This window comes from Cynara cardunculus (genome assembly GCF_001531365.2).
Source record: "Cynara cardunculus var. scolymus isolate 2C chromosome LG 10, CcrdV1, whole genome shotgun sequence".
Taxonomy (NCBI): Eukaryota; Viridiplantae; Streptophyta; class Magnoliopsida; order Asterales; family Asteraceae; genus Cynara; species Cynara cardunculus.
This window is the reverse complement of record NC_037537.1, coordinates 27,776,238-27,793,237: the sequence shown is the minus strand read 5'-3', so window position 1 is coordinate 27,793,237 and position 17,000 is coordinate 27,776,238. Positions and strand designations below refer to the sequence as shown.

Below are 17,000 nucleotides of genomic sequence, written 5' to 3'. Positions count from 1 at the left end.
GTTTGAATAGGTCAAAGAAGGGTGAGGATGATGTAGCATGGTTTCAATCTTGTTAGATTTTTCAAGTTTTTTCTACTTTTTGGTCTAAGGTTGAAAAACATCAAAAGTCTAGATAGTAGGCATGTATATAAAAGGTTTTAGAAGGATCAAATGCATACGAGATATGCAGATTTTACTAAAAGAAATCCAATCTAATAGACCTACCTCTTGCTGGAGATTTCTGTCTACCCACTCCTTCAGCCTGTCTAGTCTCATCTTAGTCCAACCTTTAACTAAGTTGGCTATTGCAGCTTCAGCTTCAAATGGTGGCATTTCACGAATGATTGCCTTCCCACCATCATCACTGTCGACAGAGTCTTCGACTGCTATTTGCACAAGATCTTTCTCTAACTTATCTGCAGCTCTTAAAACTTGCACTGCATCTGGCGTTAACTCAGTTATACCCGAAATAAATTGCTTTAGCTCATTCCCATAACAAACATGAAGAGTGGCAACAGCCACACCAGCAGCAAGAGGATGCCATCTTTTTAGTATAGGACTGAACATTTTCTTTTCTTTGTTAGCTAGTTCACCAACATCTTTTGCAAGAATAGCAAGGACAGGAAGTGGGTTTGGCTGGTTTCGTGATGCCCTCCTGCTTGAATCTGCCTTCTCCATTATCTGCATATTGGCACACCAAATTCCAAAATATTAAGAACTCCAGTAAAGCATAAGATCAATTTTACTTCAGAGATACAAACACAATGTGAATATGCTTTCATATCAGCAAAACGGGGGGATGCTCATGAAAAGTTTTGGCTGTTGCAAGAAATTTTGGCATGATTTTTGTTTGACTACAAATATGACATCTAAACAATCCACACAATATAGCTGCAAAAATAACTTGCCTGAGCAAAAGCAGTGCGGAGTGATGACCTGATGTATGTATCAGTCCTACTTCGAGCCACATCAACATCGTTTTTCCTTCTGCGACGATACTCGTTAGATATATCTTCTACCAAGATTTTAGCTGCTGATACCCCTAGAGAAACAATGCTTTGCATAGAATTAACATTTTCTTTATCAAATGTGTCGTGATAAGCAAGAAGTCTTTTTTCGGCCCAACCCAGTATCGAAGTGAGTGTAGAACTCAAGATTTTAGCATATGCTGGATCCTTGGTTGTCTTTGCATCTTTTGCGACTTCTACTAGCTGACAATCAGCAGCATAAAGCAGATCATTATCTACTTGTCCAGTTCCAACAAAACGATTAAATAGGACCCAGGAAAAGCATATGTTATGAAGCATTTGGTTTATGCCCAGAATTCCCCATGTTTTCTTTATAAGTTCCATGAGCTCATCAACTTCCTCTATAATAGATGATTCATCATTAGCATCAAAGCAGGTTTCTAGAAGGATCTCATAGAGTCGGAGATTCAGAGGAAACCCGTCTGCCCAATGGCATGATTCTGACAATCCATCAGACGACCTGTTGGCAAGGGACATAACAGCACTACGTAGGACTTGCATGGGCTCGTTGTTCCTTCCAGTCTCGATTGGCTTGTCCAATGCACCATGAATAATTTGTCGCAACCTCTGAGAAGCAGTGTTGGAGTTTCCAAGTGGTACATGAGGGTGTAGAAGAAGTCCAGCCTCCAACATTTTCAAGTTTCTCTTCTGCCACATGTCATACTCTTGGTGGTCAGTAAAATCTGAAGCTTTGAACTGCTGCAACAGCTCTAGTGGAAGAACCATCAACTCAACTCGCCTCCCAACCTGTTACCAGTAAATATAGCGACGCTCAGAATATATACATTTGGAAGAAATAATACGCATTCGAGGCAATTCTAGACAAAAACAATGCACTCACGAGACACCATTACCAAATATAAATATATTCATTTTGACATTGACATTTAGCATATATGATGATATAAGTTTGAACATCTAGCTAAGTGAGATTGTCACTATTATGAGATTATGAAAAAAGTCAACAAAAAACCAAGAGGACAAAAAGGATCAAATCAACAAAGACCATTTTGGAGAGACGTTATAAAACGTGCACTTCTGGCTTTAGAGCATTAAGGTTCAATAAATAAGTATAACTAGCCCCAAAGTGTCACGGTCTGAAAGAGATTCTGGACAGCTTAGGGTCTGTTTATTAGCAGCTTAATGAGATTAATGGAACTCACAGCTTATTCAGTCAGCTATATATGACTGTTTGGTAGTGGCTTACTGGCTTAGTGATACAGAAAGTGGCTTATTTAGTAAGCTTCTAGGGAGGAGCCTGATGCCGAAAGCCAAGTTTTTTCAGACCCACCCTCCCAATTAAAAACACACTCATTCCATCTATGAAAAAATCTCTCCCAAACAAAAACCTTCCAAATTTATACAGACAGATTAATCCAAACAGACAACTTTATCCATACATCACTTAATGGAAAACCAACCAAACAGCCCCTTAGACATAGAGGATAACAATTGAAGTTTAAGAAGGCAACCTACATTAAGCATCAAAGGAAGCAATACAGATTGTGTTGGGAGTTATACTTGCCACTATTTTTAACTTCAGTTCCATGTAATATAAACTACAAATGCATAAAAGGGTCTTAACATTTTCAACAACTTAATACTGATATAACAAGTTTAAATCAATGATGGATATCAAAGCTTTGAGATCAAGAACCACAGTGTATTGCTAAAGAACTAGAGACTGTTTACTCCCGTGGCCTGATCAACAAAACTTAGAATGTAAGGGGTAAACTTGAAGCAGACTTTCATGGATATTATGTTCACATGAATTTGACTTTTGAGATCAAAAGGTATAATTTGCAATTGTAAACTTGACACGAATTCTTTTATTTTTTTTATAAGAACCATGTAGAACTTCAAAAACAAGAGCTTGTTAGTGTCAAGTTTGTAGCAAAATCAAAATCAATACTAAAATTTGAAAACATTTGAGGTTTGAACTCAGAGATCAGAGTGTATCTCTTCTTCCAGAAAAAATAGTAATTACTAGGAAAAATAGATAAAATAGTCAGCGTACTTTCATAGTTTTTCTAATTACATACTCGTATCTTCATGATCATATCAATTACATCACTTCTGTCTAGACAATAAAATTTATTGAAATTATTAGCATTTTCTCCATCTTTCCTCTAGTCCTCTTAACCCAAATTGATCATTTATGTTAGTTAATTTGACCAAGGTTGGATAAGAATTGTCTAGTTGATATGATTATGAAGTTGTTGATTGAAAATATATTGACATTTTTATCTGATCACTAGACTTTATTATATCTACAAAACCACAATCTTATTAGATGTTTGAATGTGTATCATATTCAACAAGACCACATGGTTTTGATAGACAAGTCAACAACAGCCATTTTACCGCCTTGCTATTGTCATATTATCCCTATCCTCTCTAGTAGTATTAATGGAAGACGTAATCAAACATGGGTTGTAAACAAATTGTCGTTTTTCTAAATTCTACCACAAAAATCTCATTTTTCAACACCAATAAAGGCACCAGAGCATTAAAAACCCCTTACATCCCCCAAAAAGAACAGCTAAATTTTGGATTTATTGTCAAACATGGTAAATTCCATAAAAGTGATGAGAATTTTGTTGGTAATTTAGCAGCTAAATTATGCAATCCTATAACGTAGTAATGGTTTTTCTTTCAAAAACATCAGAATACATAACTTTGAACTTGAATTAATTCATTCAATCTTGCAAAGTGAAAAGCGTTTTTTTTCTTTTTGAAACAGAAGAATATTAGGATATAATTCAAGCCAGCAAATCACATCACGAAATCTAAGCATCTAAAATTGAAACCCTGATTTTTTTTATGAAATACACGAATCACACACAATCATACCTGACCAGCAGAAATTCTTAACAATGCCCTTCGAATTCTGGAATCGGCAGCCTCAGAAATCTTCATCTGAATCCTCATTAGCTCTCCTATCGTCATCACCGTTTTCTTACCCTTCCCACCGGACCCCGTACCGGAGCCAGCCGAGCCTGGACTACCGGCACTCGAACTAGATCGGAGTCCCAGCGCCTTCTTCATCTTAGACGCGGCAGCAGAAGTGATCGATCTCTGCGACGGTGAGCCCGATAGTGATGGCGACTGCGAAGATCGATCAGGAGTATACGCTGATGCGTTGCTGGAAGTGTAACTGAGGGCTTTTCCAGTGGATGTACGACAAACTGCAACAAAGATCTCGTAGGCCGTTTCACGGAGGTCGGTAGAAGATAGAGTTGGTGTGAGGTCACCAAATGGAGATGGTAATGGATCTAAAGTGGTGGGTGCGGCGGCGGCGGCAGAGGTGAAGCGGAAGCTGTTGGTGGTTCCATTCATGGCGGAGCCGGCGGAGTCTCTCTTGGATTGGCCGAGAATCCTTTCTCTACTGAAGAGAGACGCCATTGAAGAGAGAGAGAGAGAGAGAAGAAGACGGAGTGGAATCGGAAGAGTAAAGGGAAAGGGGGAGGTGAGATGATGATGATGATGATTTTTTGAATTTTTTTTTTTTTTTTTTGGTAGTATTTTTATTTTAAAATTTTATATTTAAATCTTTTTCATAATCAAATTCCACTTTTTTATACATTTCGGTTTTGACCATGTAAACTTGTTTTTGAATTAATCTTCATACTACTTTTTAGGAATCAAGAAAAATAGGTTTGAAATATAATATCGTTTTGATGAGTTTTTAAAAATATGCAACAAAATTATCATGTTGATGTGGTGGGTGATGTAATAACAAACTCAGATATTTAAATGTTTAAAACTTTACATCTTAAATACCAAAATAAAAGTTTTAAGAATATGTTAACCAGAATATAAATCAAGTTAAAGTACGTTACTTTTTCATGCAATTTGTTTAACTGTTTATAGCTATGACTTATCATGAGATTAGTTTGGACGAAGTTTGTGATCATTTATTTTTATTAAGTGACTATAGTTTAATGTTTTGTTATATTGTTTTTGTTGTATTAAATGTATTTTGTTGTTAAATTGGTCGAAAAATGTCATACTTCAGATACCTATATTAACCAACCATTATCATGTTATGCGTTTAAGCCGTCGTAATGTTATGTTTCTTCGTGTTAGAAATGTCAATACGTCATTGTTTTGTGTATTGTTTGCTATTACATTATATTTTTTTGGGAATGAAATACTGGAAAAACACTAATTGTATGATGTTTAGTTCATCAACCATCAAAACCAGTTCAAAACATTTTTTTTATGGTTTTGACATAATTATCATGTGTTAAGATCTCTGTGTTAGTCTTTATTACATAAATTTTATAAAATGATTGTTCATACTCATTTGTACTAGTTAATTTTCTACCTTATTTGGACAAAAAGTTGATTATCGGCAACTCTAACCGGTTCCACACGAAACACAATTCCAATGACACCAAACATAAAATGTTATTTTTGTACTCACTCAATAGCTAAGACTAGCGCATGCAGTAGGTCAAACCCAAAATCTGTCTTGTATTTAGACAAAAGTCACTTTCATTCATTTGTCAATTATTGTATTTGTATTTAATGAGTATTTTATATATAAGAAATGTGATTTTAATGATTAATTTAAATTAAAAAAAAAATTTATTATGAATGAGGAAAAGGACAAAAAGAGACATTGGGCGTATTGTATATAAACCTTCATGTAGACGCCAACGCAAAGAAAAGCAAGCTGGAGTACAGAAGAGATACGTTGGATGATTGGCATGGGGTGACCACCACCACAACACAACCCATGTTAATATTTATTATTTATTTATTTATTTATTTTTATTTTTTTTATATATTTTATAAGAATATTTATTTTAAGTTTTACTAATTAACAATTAATATAAAATACTGATTTTTATAAGTTTTTCGGTTTTATTTTATGAAAAATATTTGAAGTGTGTCATAGTAATTAAGTCAACAAGTTTTTAAATTCAAGTATTGGATTTATATATTATTTTGATAAATTATTTAAAAAAATATATCGACCGTCGACATACGAATTGCTTGCACATGACACCATCATTTGAATTAATATTTAATATTTATAAGCATAATATATTATTTAAATTAAAGTTGTTATCTACATGTGTGCACATGGACTAATTTTCGTTTGCCAATTTATATACATCTAACATTTAATTAAATCATATTGTTTATATATATAGATATATAGATCGAGGTTTAAATAAGTACATGTGTTTATTTTACGTAAACGTAAGAACACTCTTATTATATGTAATAATATAAATGAGAGAACTTTGTGGTGTGCGAAGGATGTCTACGACTTATGTCACATCAAAGGTTGTTTGTGTCTTTGATTTAGTATCACATCAGTAAGGCCCTTATCACATGTGATGATACTCCTTGTTTGCTAGTTGTTATTAAGGTTATGCTTTCTGTTTAAAAAAACATGTGATAAGGGAACCAGTGGTGTACGGACGACTAGGTACGCAACCTAGGTCAGGCCAAAGGTCGTACGTGTCTCTGATTTAGCATCACATGCTTACCTTATGTTTACCTTTCGCGTTCTTGTAAAATGAAGGTATTCTAGTTTGAACTATTCCCTTTATATATAGAGATGTAGGTTCATACGAGAATGATACTTATTTGTAAAAAAATAAGAGAATGGCTTATTTATGTACAAAATTGGATGTGATTTTACAATAACGACAAAAAATGTGTGTGGACGACCTTATGGCCGCGTGGCAAGGTCACATGGCAAGGTCATGTGAATCACATGTGATTTTGTACGTGATATTACATATGATTTGGTCATTCTCTTATATATGGAGGGATATTTTGCAAACCAAGTCATATCTACAAATCATAAAAACCGTCGATTTCATCGTTTATTTTAATGTAACTTCTTCATAAAATTATTTAATATGATGAAATTGTTTCAAATAATTATGGACATTGTCATCTTCATTCTACTAATTTCATTAAACAAATTTTATCACAATGATAAATAGATGAAACAATTTAATTTTTACATAAAAACAAGAATATATCAAACGTTTTCATCATGAAATGAATTATTTGAAACAATTTCGTCATATAAAACAATTCCATAAAAAAAATTCAATGAAAAAACAATGAAATCTACGGTTTTCACAGTTTATACAAATAGTTTGGTTTGCATTTCATCCCTCCCCTATATCTATATATCAAATACTTAAGTTTTGCTTACATATTTACAATATGTTTTTCTCTATTTATGATATTATAATACATTTCCTTAATTCCATCAAATATATAGCATATATATCTTTTCATAACAATCGACAATTTTAATCACCTCCAATAGTTTCGCTAATTAGATTTAGGAGTTGTTTACTAACAGTTGTTAGTAAGCGCCATCTAAAATAAACAGTTTTGTAAGTGTTGTCTAGAGAACGTTTGTTTACCAATTAAGTATTTCATGTTAGGTAATATAAAAATTCCCATTTTTTTTATTAATCTTAGGTATTCGGGCTAACTTGTATGCATCTCGACTAATCCTATGGATCTTGAAAAACAGCTAGGAAAACTCCGAGTGACCTTGTAGGATTCATAAGAAAAATCCCAAAAAGCTTATTCTTATTGACGATTAAGCCAATCCCAGAAGGTTTAGAAAATTTCTATTATAACAATATGTATGAAGAAGTATCAACTAAAATACGATGTTTTGATTATTTTTTAACATATTTCCAGTTAAGACCAACAAATATATTAAATTTTTTGATGTCCCTTTCAATATCCATAAGCATGGCATAAGTCCTTCTACAAGGGACAATATTGTCTTTCTACATTTTGGAAGTTGGCAAGTTGGGTGTTATTAGTTGTTGATTGTTAACCATCTGTTTTAATTAGGGTTAGGTTGTAATAGCTTGAGTTAGCTTTTCATTTCCTTTGTATAAGTAGTTGTAATCAGTTTCATTTTCCTAATATTAAAAAAATTACCCAAATTACCCTCTCTTGCTATATGGTATTAGAGCAAAAAAAAATCATTTAAACTTACAAGAAAGTTTAAAATAAATTGTCTTATGAAATAGCTAAGATGATTTTTTTTATAAAAGTGTCCTAATAAACTTGTTACGACGTCCAATAGTGTCCTATGAACTTATTATAACGTCTTTAGATATGACACTTAATTTTTTGGTCCTATAAATTATGTTATATAAAATGGTCTATTAAGACGATTAGTTATTGGTGGCGTCCTATAAACTCAACTTTGTTGTAGTGGTAAGTCAGGATGATGATCTTTATCTGATAAACGTTGACCAATTTTGCATTGGTATTTCAAGCCCCAAAGTCTTTTACTCAACCAACATTCACGGTTGGACTAACAAGAAGTTTTGGTAACCAATTCAACTCTTAGCGGATAAAAGACTCTTACCCAATACAAGAGACCATATAAAGATACTTAAGCACCTAATTTGGTTAAGGTGGAGTATCGTGTGTGAGAAGTAGAGTTAAGATGAGAAGCGTAATAAAAGATCTAGACCCTTGATTACCTTTAATCTTAAACACACTCATGAATCGTGCTTGATACGGTGACTGATCTGATGCGTCTAATCCTAATGTGCATTCAAAGGTAGAGATCTTTTCTTATGCTTCTCTCCTGAATTCTCCTTCTCATCGGAAACCAATCAATTTGGTTAAACTAGTGTATATGTAAATCATCATATTTATTGATTAAACTTTAAACACTTTTACTAAGAAACGTGATTTTGAAAGAATTAATAATTAAGATTCATATATTAATTTTGTTAAATGATTAACGAAATCGACTCCCGATAATAATTTGAGGTGGTTACGGAAAACGACAGTTGGATGAAAAGGACAGCTCACCAGTTCATCGACCGCTAAAATGACAAAAATGCCATCCTCCTCCTGTCATCATGTTACGCAACATTCTATTATATTATGTGAAAAATACATGTGAGTGTTTTTCTATTGGTTATCAAAAATTATATATTTAGTTATTGATTAAATGTGAAAATATATTGAATTATGCATTTTGGATTAAAAAATTTAAAACCTTTTTTTAAAGAAGTACTGATTAATAATATAAATTATTTAAAATTCAATATTACAAGTGAATGGTGTACGAGTATAATTTTTTAAAGCTATATGTTGATCAATTCATATAATTAATTGATAAACATAATCAAAATATAAGATAAATATCTCATTTTAAATATAAATAATCTAAAATATAATTTAGATAATCATTAAGTTATAACAAAATGTTTAATTATTATCTTTATAAAAAAAATTATATCATTAAACCTAAAATAAATTATAATAAAAAGATTGAACTAAAAATCATTTTTATAAAAAACATTATTATTGAACCTAAAATAAATTACTTTGTTATTAAAACTAAAAGGGCAAATTGCATGAAAAAGTAACGTACTTTCACTTGATTCCTATTTTGGGTAACGTACTTTCAAAACTTTCATTTTGGTACGTAAGATGCAAAGTTTTAAACATTTAAGTACCCGTGTAACTGGTTGAAGTATTAACTGATTATCATACTGACGTGGCGAGTGATGTGGTATCCAACTCGGTATTATTTGTTGACCTAGTCAGTGACGTGGATTTTTTTAATCTAAAATTAGTCTTTTTTTAGTCTAAAATTAGTCTTCACTGGGTTACCCGAGTACTTAAATATTTAAAACTTTACATTTTAGGTACCAAAATGGAAGTTTTAAAAGTATGTTACCCAAAATATGAATCAAGTGAAAGTAAGTTACTTTTTCATGCAATTTGCCCAAAACTAAATTAACTTATACTAAAAAATTGAACTAAAAAGATAATATAAAAAACGAAAACTTTTAAATTATTAATTTGATATTAACATTGATAAAAAAAAGTATGGGTCTTCAAATTCAATTATAAAAATATTATCATTTTTCTAACACCATAATTATAAAAAGAAACATTATAACTAAAATTTATCTTACTGTATTGTGCGGATACGTTTTTAATATTATTTTAATAGTAATGTACAGTTGCAATATTAAAAACTAGACTTAATTATATCCTTCTACTTGCTATAAAATAATATATGTTTTTAATGGATAATAAGAATTTGATCATGGAGTTGAGTTTAAGTGAGAATGTGAGTTAAAAATGAGAAGCATAGGAAGTGATTTTCACCTTTAGATGTAATATTAGGATGAGATACATCGAGTTTCATCACATAGATCTCCATATCAAAAAAGATTCATAAATGGATTTGAGATTAAAGATGATTAATGATTCAGATATATTTTTACGCTTCTTACCTTAACTCACATTCGATCTATCGTCTTTTATCATGTTCTTATAATAAGTAGTTAGAGGTGCAGTATACACTGTGCACATAAATCTAACGATATATTTTAACTCAAAAAATTGGTCAAACAATTTGACTTGAATGAGCTTGAAACTTAATTCATATCTAAAATCTACAAATCAAAATATTAGGGTTTGGTGAGGGATAGACCAAATCAACCCCAGAGACCAATTCCAAAATTCAAATCATGTCTAAATCTATTTAAACCTTTCATTTTCTATTAAGATTGATTGTAATAGTTTGAGATGTTAAACAATTAACTAGTAAATACTTTTTTTGTTTTAAGGTTTTATATTTTAGTTTAACCATCCTTTTAAAACCAGATGAATTCAACTCAATCCAACCATAAAAAATCGAGTTGAGTTATATATTATAATTTTTTGAATAAACTAGAAGGGTACTCGTGCAATGCATCGAGATATATCTTGATTTCAGTCTTTTGTTTTATTCATTTTTTATATCGATATAATACGGTTTTATGTAGTTTTGAAAAAAGCGATAATGTTTTTATTTTATTTTTGAATAAAATATAAACTTGAAAATATCATAAATTTTTTTAAAAAGATATATATCAAATTAATCTTTTTAAAAGTTTTTATGTTTTGGTATAATTTTCTTAATTCAATTTTTTTAATTATAATTTAATTTAGGTTTAATAATATAATTTTTTTATAAAGATAATAACTAATTATTCTGTTAGAACTCAATGATTATCTTAATTATATGTTAGATTTTTTTATATTTAAAATGAGATGTTTATCCAATATTTGATTATATTTATCTGCAATTAGTTACACGAATTTAAATATGAATTAAAGCTCTAATAAGTTGTACTTATGCACAATTTACTTGTAATCTTAAATTTTAATATGCATCAATAAAAGTATTTCGTGCATAAAATATGGTTTTTAAGAATTTTTGTTAAATGACTTATAATATAGTATAGATTAAGATTTTTTAGTTGAAGTAACTAGATTGAGTAACGTGAACAACCCAACTCATGTTACATTGCTAACCATCATTAGATTAAAAGAATACTAGATACAGAATATGTATATATATATACACTTTCATAGTATTGTATATACAATGTATTTTGCATTCATTATGATACAAGAAAACTAATATATACAAACATGTTACATGTTCCCTTTATAACATATATATACACACACATATATATATGGATATTATGTACACCAAACTATTGCCCCTTTTGAACAAGGTATACCTATGATTTAGGCGAATCGGATGTATAAAAACGTCTATTTTGATACGTATTTTATTAATTCCGACGTCGACCTTTTAAGACTTGGGAACCCAACATCCGTGAAGTCCATATGGAAGCCCGTAAGGGAACTTTGCTCTTGCAATTTCTTCAAATGTTGACGCGTCTAATATTAGCGCGTACCCTTCACCATTCTTGTCACTTATCATTGAAATCACAACTCCTGTTCGTATGAATGTTAGTAAGGGCATAGAAAAAGGCCAATTTAATGACTTTTTATCATGGTTTTAAGTTGATTTGGATTATGGTGACTTACCATCATCTTCTCTTGTTGCACCAGGGCGTGCGACAAAAAAAGGTTCAGATGGGACTGCACCTTCATCATGCCAGTTCTTCGCTTTCTTCTCTTCTAAGTCTATCTGTAAATTTAACATGCGAAAATAGGTTAATACCATCGAATTTGTTCAAACTGTTAAGAGCATAGAAGAAGCAAAATTCGATGAGAACTTTTACCTTAGTGAGGGTGTTGGGGAAGTTACAAGGGCGTTGAGCGCCACAAGCGTAAGCGTATCTGTATTTCTTGCCTAAATAAGCCGGATTGATGCTACACATATCCATCCCCCTTCCATGTTCATCGGGGTTTAGAGCGTCTATCAGTTCTCCATTTGGACTCCCATCGAATGGTATTCTAAATCGCCCAACCCTGCAATTTTGCATATATATGATTATTAAACTTGCTATAACACTAAAAGCAGATATTTTAGGTACTTGGTACTTGGGTTCCTGTTAGATTCAAACATGTTTAAAAGTCAAGGTTTCAAGTCTCGTCAAAGAAATGTGTATGAGTTTGACGTATATAAATATTATATACTTAAAGCATTTGATCTTCGATTGTAAAAGGATTCGCTAAAGGATAAATCTATTTGGTAAACGTATGTACCTAGCATCGGGAAGAACGTCCTTCCCAGACCATGATCGGAGATTTTGAAGCCTGAGCTTGTCAAGGATGGTTGTGTCGGCATTATGTTCACAACAATCGGCTATAACTCCAATCACCCTCCCATCTTCATCTTTCTCTTCGTACGCGTTGATGAAGTGAAATGTCACAAATAGAGGAACTTCGACGCTTGCGACCTTCAATTTTTACGACAAATACGAGTTATTTCAGACAATTATTGCCATAACAAAAGCAAAAACTTCACCTCAAACATTATATTTTTGTATAGGAAATGCTTACCAATTTGCCACTAGCTTTGCACATGACATGCATATATCCTTTGGACTCAGGATGCCACTCAAACTTGTATAATGGTGTGGGTTCAGCCCTTAAAAGATTTTGTGCACAATACCTCAATGGCATTTCAGGCACAATCACATAATGTTCGGTCACGGGGAACGAATGGACCCACCCCGGTGATGGACCACCACGACAATCAACCCGACCAATCACCTTCCTTTCATTAGTACCCGGTTCCATCCTTGCCACCACATAACCAGGGTTCAACAAATCCGGCAACAACGTCAAAAATTCCGAGTCAGTCACTATAGGGTGCGCCGAGTGGACCAATCCACCCAACGAGTCACTATACTCAAACTTCCCTAACGTATCCAAGTTACTCGGGTCGATCACAATCGACCCTTTAATTGTCTCAGTGAGACAAACCACTCGGCCGTCCCCTAACATAACAACGCCAGTATTGGCATTATCAGTTAGCGACGCCCCCGAGAATAATTTGGCCAAGTCTCCTATATATGCTAGGAAGTTGTCATACTTAGGGACTTCAGAAAATTCTCGGTAACAAAGTTTATTGCTTTTTCTTGCAGCTTTATATGCATCGGATTCGATCTGGCGGTGACCCATCATGAGGTGGCCGTTCTCAAAACAGAGGCGGACGATGGTGGCGTAGCCGTCGAAGAGGTGGCGGAAGTCGTAGTCTCCGATGTGCCACAGTCCTGGTCCATTCCTCAAGTAGGTCCCGTTCTGCATGGGTGTGAAAATCAAAAATTAAACCATTAAATAATGAAAGTAGCATACACAAAGAACGACAAATGAACTGGTGGCAACCATTATAAAAATGTTGTCTCAGAAAAAACAGGAATCTCTTAGAAGATATTTGGCAAGTTAAGATTATTATAAACTCGTTAAGATATGATTGCTTCATTAAGTCATCCATAAATACAAGATTCAGACCAACGAACTTTATAATAAATCATAAATATAAGATTCAAAATACGATACAAAGATTTGGTTTCATTAGTAATCATGAAAATCCCGATATTTAAATTTAAAAAAAACGATATCAATAGTAACGTTATGTCTTTTTAGTGATCTTTTTCATTAAGACCATTAAATATAGAAAAAATGTATGTATTATCATTGAAATAACATCATATATGTGTGTGAAAGTGGTGCACTAATAAAATGCATATATATAAATCAATCGGTGCATCATGATTCAAATTTTGACAGATAAACGCAAACACATACCAGCCATTGTGGTATATCTCCTTCCACCACAAGCTCCCCTTCCCACCGTTCATGCCGGACGCTAGTCCACGCCACCAGTTTCCGCTCCTTTGCCACCTCCTTCCGTGATACTGATGGTGGTAGAACAATCGCCGGCAAATGAGTTGCCACACTTACAATACTTAACTCCCTACTCTTACTTCTCTTCGGGAAACTAGCTTGCCCAAAGGTACAACCATCACTACCGTGGCCGGAAACCGGCATGCATGACCGTGAACCATAGTTTCCGGTGGTTGAAAATGAAAGGGAGGAAGCCATAGTGGTTTGCTAGATAGGAAGGCTATACAATATGTTGGTATGAGAGGGGGTATATATAGGACACTTTGGTACCTATGTCTACAAGCTCTTGGTATCTAATATGATTAAGTTCTTTTTAACTAGTGGACAGCATTATGAAAGAGGTTAAAGTGAATAAGCACAAATATAAAAATTAAATATGGAGATGACAACAAAATTGCTTCGATAAATAAGAGAAAATCTCGATATAAAATTTTAAATTTTGTTATCCTCATCCTTGGTTTATGTATAATTATTGGTTTATCGTTTGGTGTTATTGGTACAAGTCTTTAATATTTTAATCGTAATATTCGTTATTTCTTTTTGACTTGTCGATATATTTGTATGTTTATATTCTATGCACGTATTATTGTATCGAAAAACGGGTTCGGTGAATAGTTAAGTATATGCATGTATTATTGTATCGAAAAACGGGTTTGATGAATAGTTAAGTACGCCATATTAGAGGGTAGCTAGGTATATACGTATTTCAAGATTTAGTTTTGAAATAAGATTTATCTGAAATATGTCGTGTAAAATACTATTTTAATTAAATTTTAATCAAATCGTTATTAATTTATTACCTGTTTTACTCACTTTTATAAGTGTAAAAGTTCAATATTTATTAAAAAACAATATTTACTATTTATTACTTTTAATAACTTATGCAATTGATTTATTATTTAAAGTTTCTCAAATAATATCTCCTTATATGAACATAAAAATAAAAGTTTGTAATTTCATATTTTGAAAAAACTGGAAAAATAAATACAATTAAGTATTTAACTGTGTATGAAAATATTATATTTTTATGTAAAAATAGTTTAAGTACAATTAAAACACTGACAAACGTTATTTTAAATTTTACTGTTACAGTTTGACAAATATTTTTGGATTTGATTTAGCCTCACACTTCAAGTCAGTATCTTTGATCAGCATATGCTTCTGCCGGTTGTAGGTTGTTTAGCTCATTCATAAAATTGTAGTCACCTAACAAAGTCTGAACGGACTTCTATGACGTGGTTGACTACGCCAAACTATATATCAATGAATAGAAAATCGAAAATGTACACAAGAGATCCACATGAATATTGTCTTAACTTCCAGAAAAACCGTTAAAGTTGATAAGAATATAGAAGCCTTTTAGAATAACATTACTAGAAAACCAGTTATCAGCAACGAAAATCAGCGTGAGAAAAAATCCCTCAGCGAGGGAATCTGTTTTTGGACATTCCTGCATTGATCTCTCGCTGATCTGCTAGGGATCAACAAAGGAACATGTTTCTGGACATTCCCTCGCTGATCCCTTACAGATCATCGAGGGATCTGGCCAAAAATAACTATTATTGTTAGATTTTAGCATTTCATTTTCATAAAATTAACCTAATTGGAAAATTATATCTTATAAATAATTCGACCTAATTAGAAAAAAGAAAGTTGTTTATTTGAGTTATGTTAAAATGAAAAAACCTTGGAGAAAATATTACAAAATTAATAAAATATTTGACATCTTTTTACTACCGATAAAACTCAATTTTTTGTCACACATATATGTTCATTAAGACCATGTAATGCTAACACGAGAATAACCCTTCAATATTTTAATTCAATTGTGTTGGACGAACAAAAATTAGCCTATCAATAGGATCATTGTTTTCTTTCCAGTTCAGGTATTACTGATTAATAAACTTCTGCTTAGTTTCATCTCTAGTTTTTTTTAGAGATTTCTTTTATTTTTCGAGTTCCACGCTTATAAGCTAGCTAGTTATGTTTTGAGGATTTAAACATCTACTGCTGACGTTTTCCGTCATTAGATAGAGTAGCTCAAAGGATGTTCACCGTTAAATATTATCCTACTTAATTACTTATACGTTTCTTTTTGCTTTTCTCTTTACGCTTTTTAAGAGAGGTGGCAGTGAGCACACCATTCAAAGCGGGCTGCAAATTGAATTAAAGAACATTCAAATGCAATTAGCTAATGATGAAGATATTCATATATGAATATTAATAGTGAGTAGCTTTTCTCTTTTATTACTCATCGTCCATACCCAAAGTGGAAAGTTGGACGTCTTTGATTATGGAAGCCACTCCCATGTTGAGGGTGTAGGCGAAACTATTTGACTGGCCTTGCCAAAAATAGCACAATAATTAAGTTTTCTAAAATGATTATAGATTATGTTAAATTGATTTGCTTATATGTATGTGTGTCTCACTCGCATACATATAGAAAGCTCGGCATAAGTATTTGCTTTACGTATTTAGAAACAACGAAATAAATCACGCATGACTAAGGCTTTTATACGACTTGCATGGTGAATACATATACATATACATGAGCTTAATCATTTGAGAACTATATACATTTAATTAGTAGTATGATGCCTATTATATATATATATATATATATATATATATATGGACTGGTTCAAATGCTAACCAAGATTATCGTGTTAACTTTGTTAACCGATCTTGACCATTAATTTGAATAATAAATGGTTGTGATTTAATGATATTTAAAAATTACTTATTAAATTAATATTTTCAATTAACATATGTGAACAAAATATTAAAGGGTATTTAGGTAAAAAGTAATCTATCTTTGGTACACTAGTTGTCAGACATATGAACAACTTGTGT

General features: G+C 32.2%; 2 protein-coding genes across 2 annotated transcripts in view; both read right to left on the bottom strand.

Moving 5' to 3' along the window:
• Positions 1-4,412, bottom strand: part of LOC112519547 (protein unc-13 homolog) — a 6,334-nt gene extending 1,922 nt beyond the window's left edge. The window contains exons 1-3 of the mRNA XM_025127740.1: positions 3,861-4,412; positions 888-1,754; positions 205-660 (exon numbers count right to left, since the gene is read on the bottom strand). Of these exons, the coding sequence (XP_024983508.1) occupies positions 205-660; positions 888-1,754; positions 3,861-4,412 (1,875 nt within the window). The remainder of the gene's footprint in view (positions 1-204; positions 661-887; positions 1,755-3,860) is intronic.
• A 7,225-nt stretch (positions 4,413-11,637) lies between these two features.
• On the bottom strand, positions 11,638-14,345 carry LOC112520444 (carotenoid cleavage dioxygenase 8 homolog B, chloroplastic-like). The gene is made up of 6 exons (XM_025128836.1): positions 14,049-14,345; positions 12,798-13,541; positions 12,501-12,694; positions 12,074-12,263; positions 11,877-11,979; positions 11,638-11,783 (listed from the first exon to the last, which is right to left on the bottom strand). The coding sequence occupies exons 1-6, from the start codon at positions 14,343-14,345 to the stop codon at positions 11,638-11,640; spliced, it is 1,674 nt and encodes a 557-aa protein (XP_024984604.1).
• Positions 14,346-17,000: the final 2,655 nt, after the last annotated feature.

What these genes read in the sequence shown, in the direction of transcription:
- LOC112520444 (XM_025128836.1), bottom strand. Translation starts at nt 14,345, where the DNA reads ATGGCTTCCTCCCTTTCATTTTCAACCACCGGAAACTATGGTTCACGG. An exon ending in GCAAAGCTAGTGGCAAATTG is followed by an intron (nt 12,695 to 12,797) that starts GTAAGCATTTCC and finishes TAAAAATTGAAG; the next exon opens with GTCGCAAGCGTCGAAGTTCC. An exon ending in TGCAACAAGAGAAGATGATG is followed by an intron (nt 11,784 to 11,876) that starts GTAAGTCACCAT and finishes TCATACGAACAG; the next exon opens with GAGTTGTGATTTCAATGATA.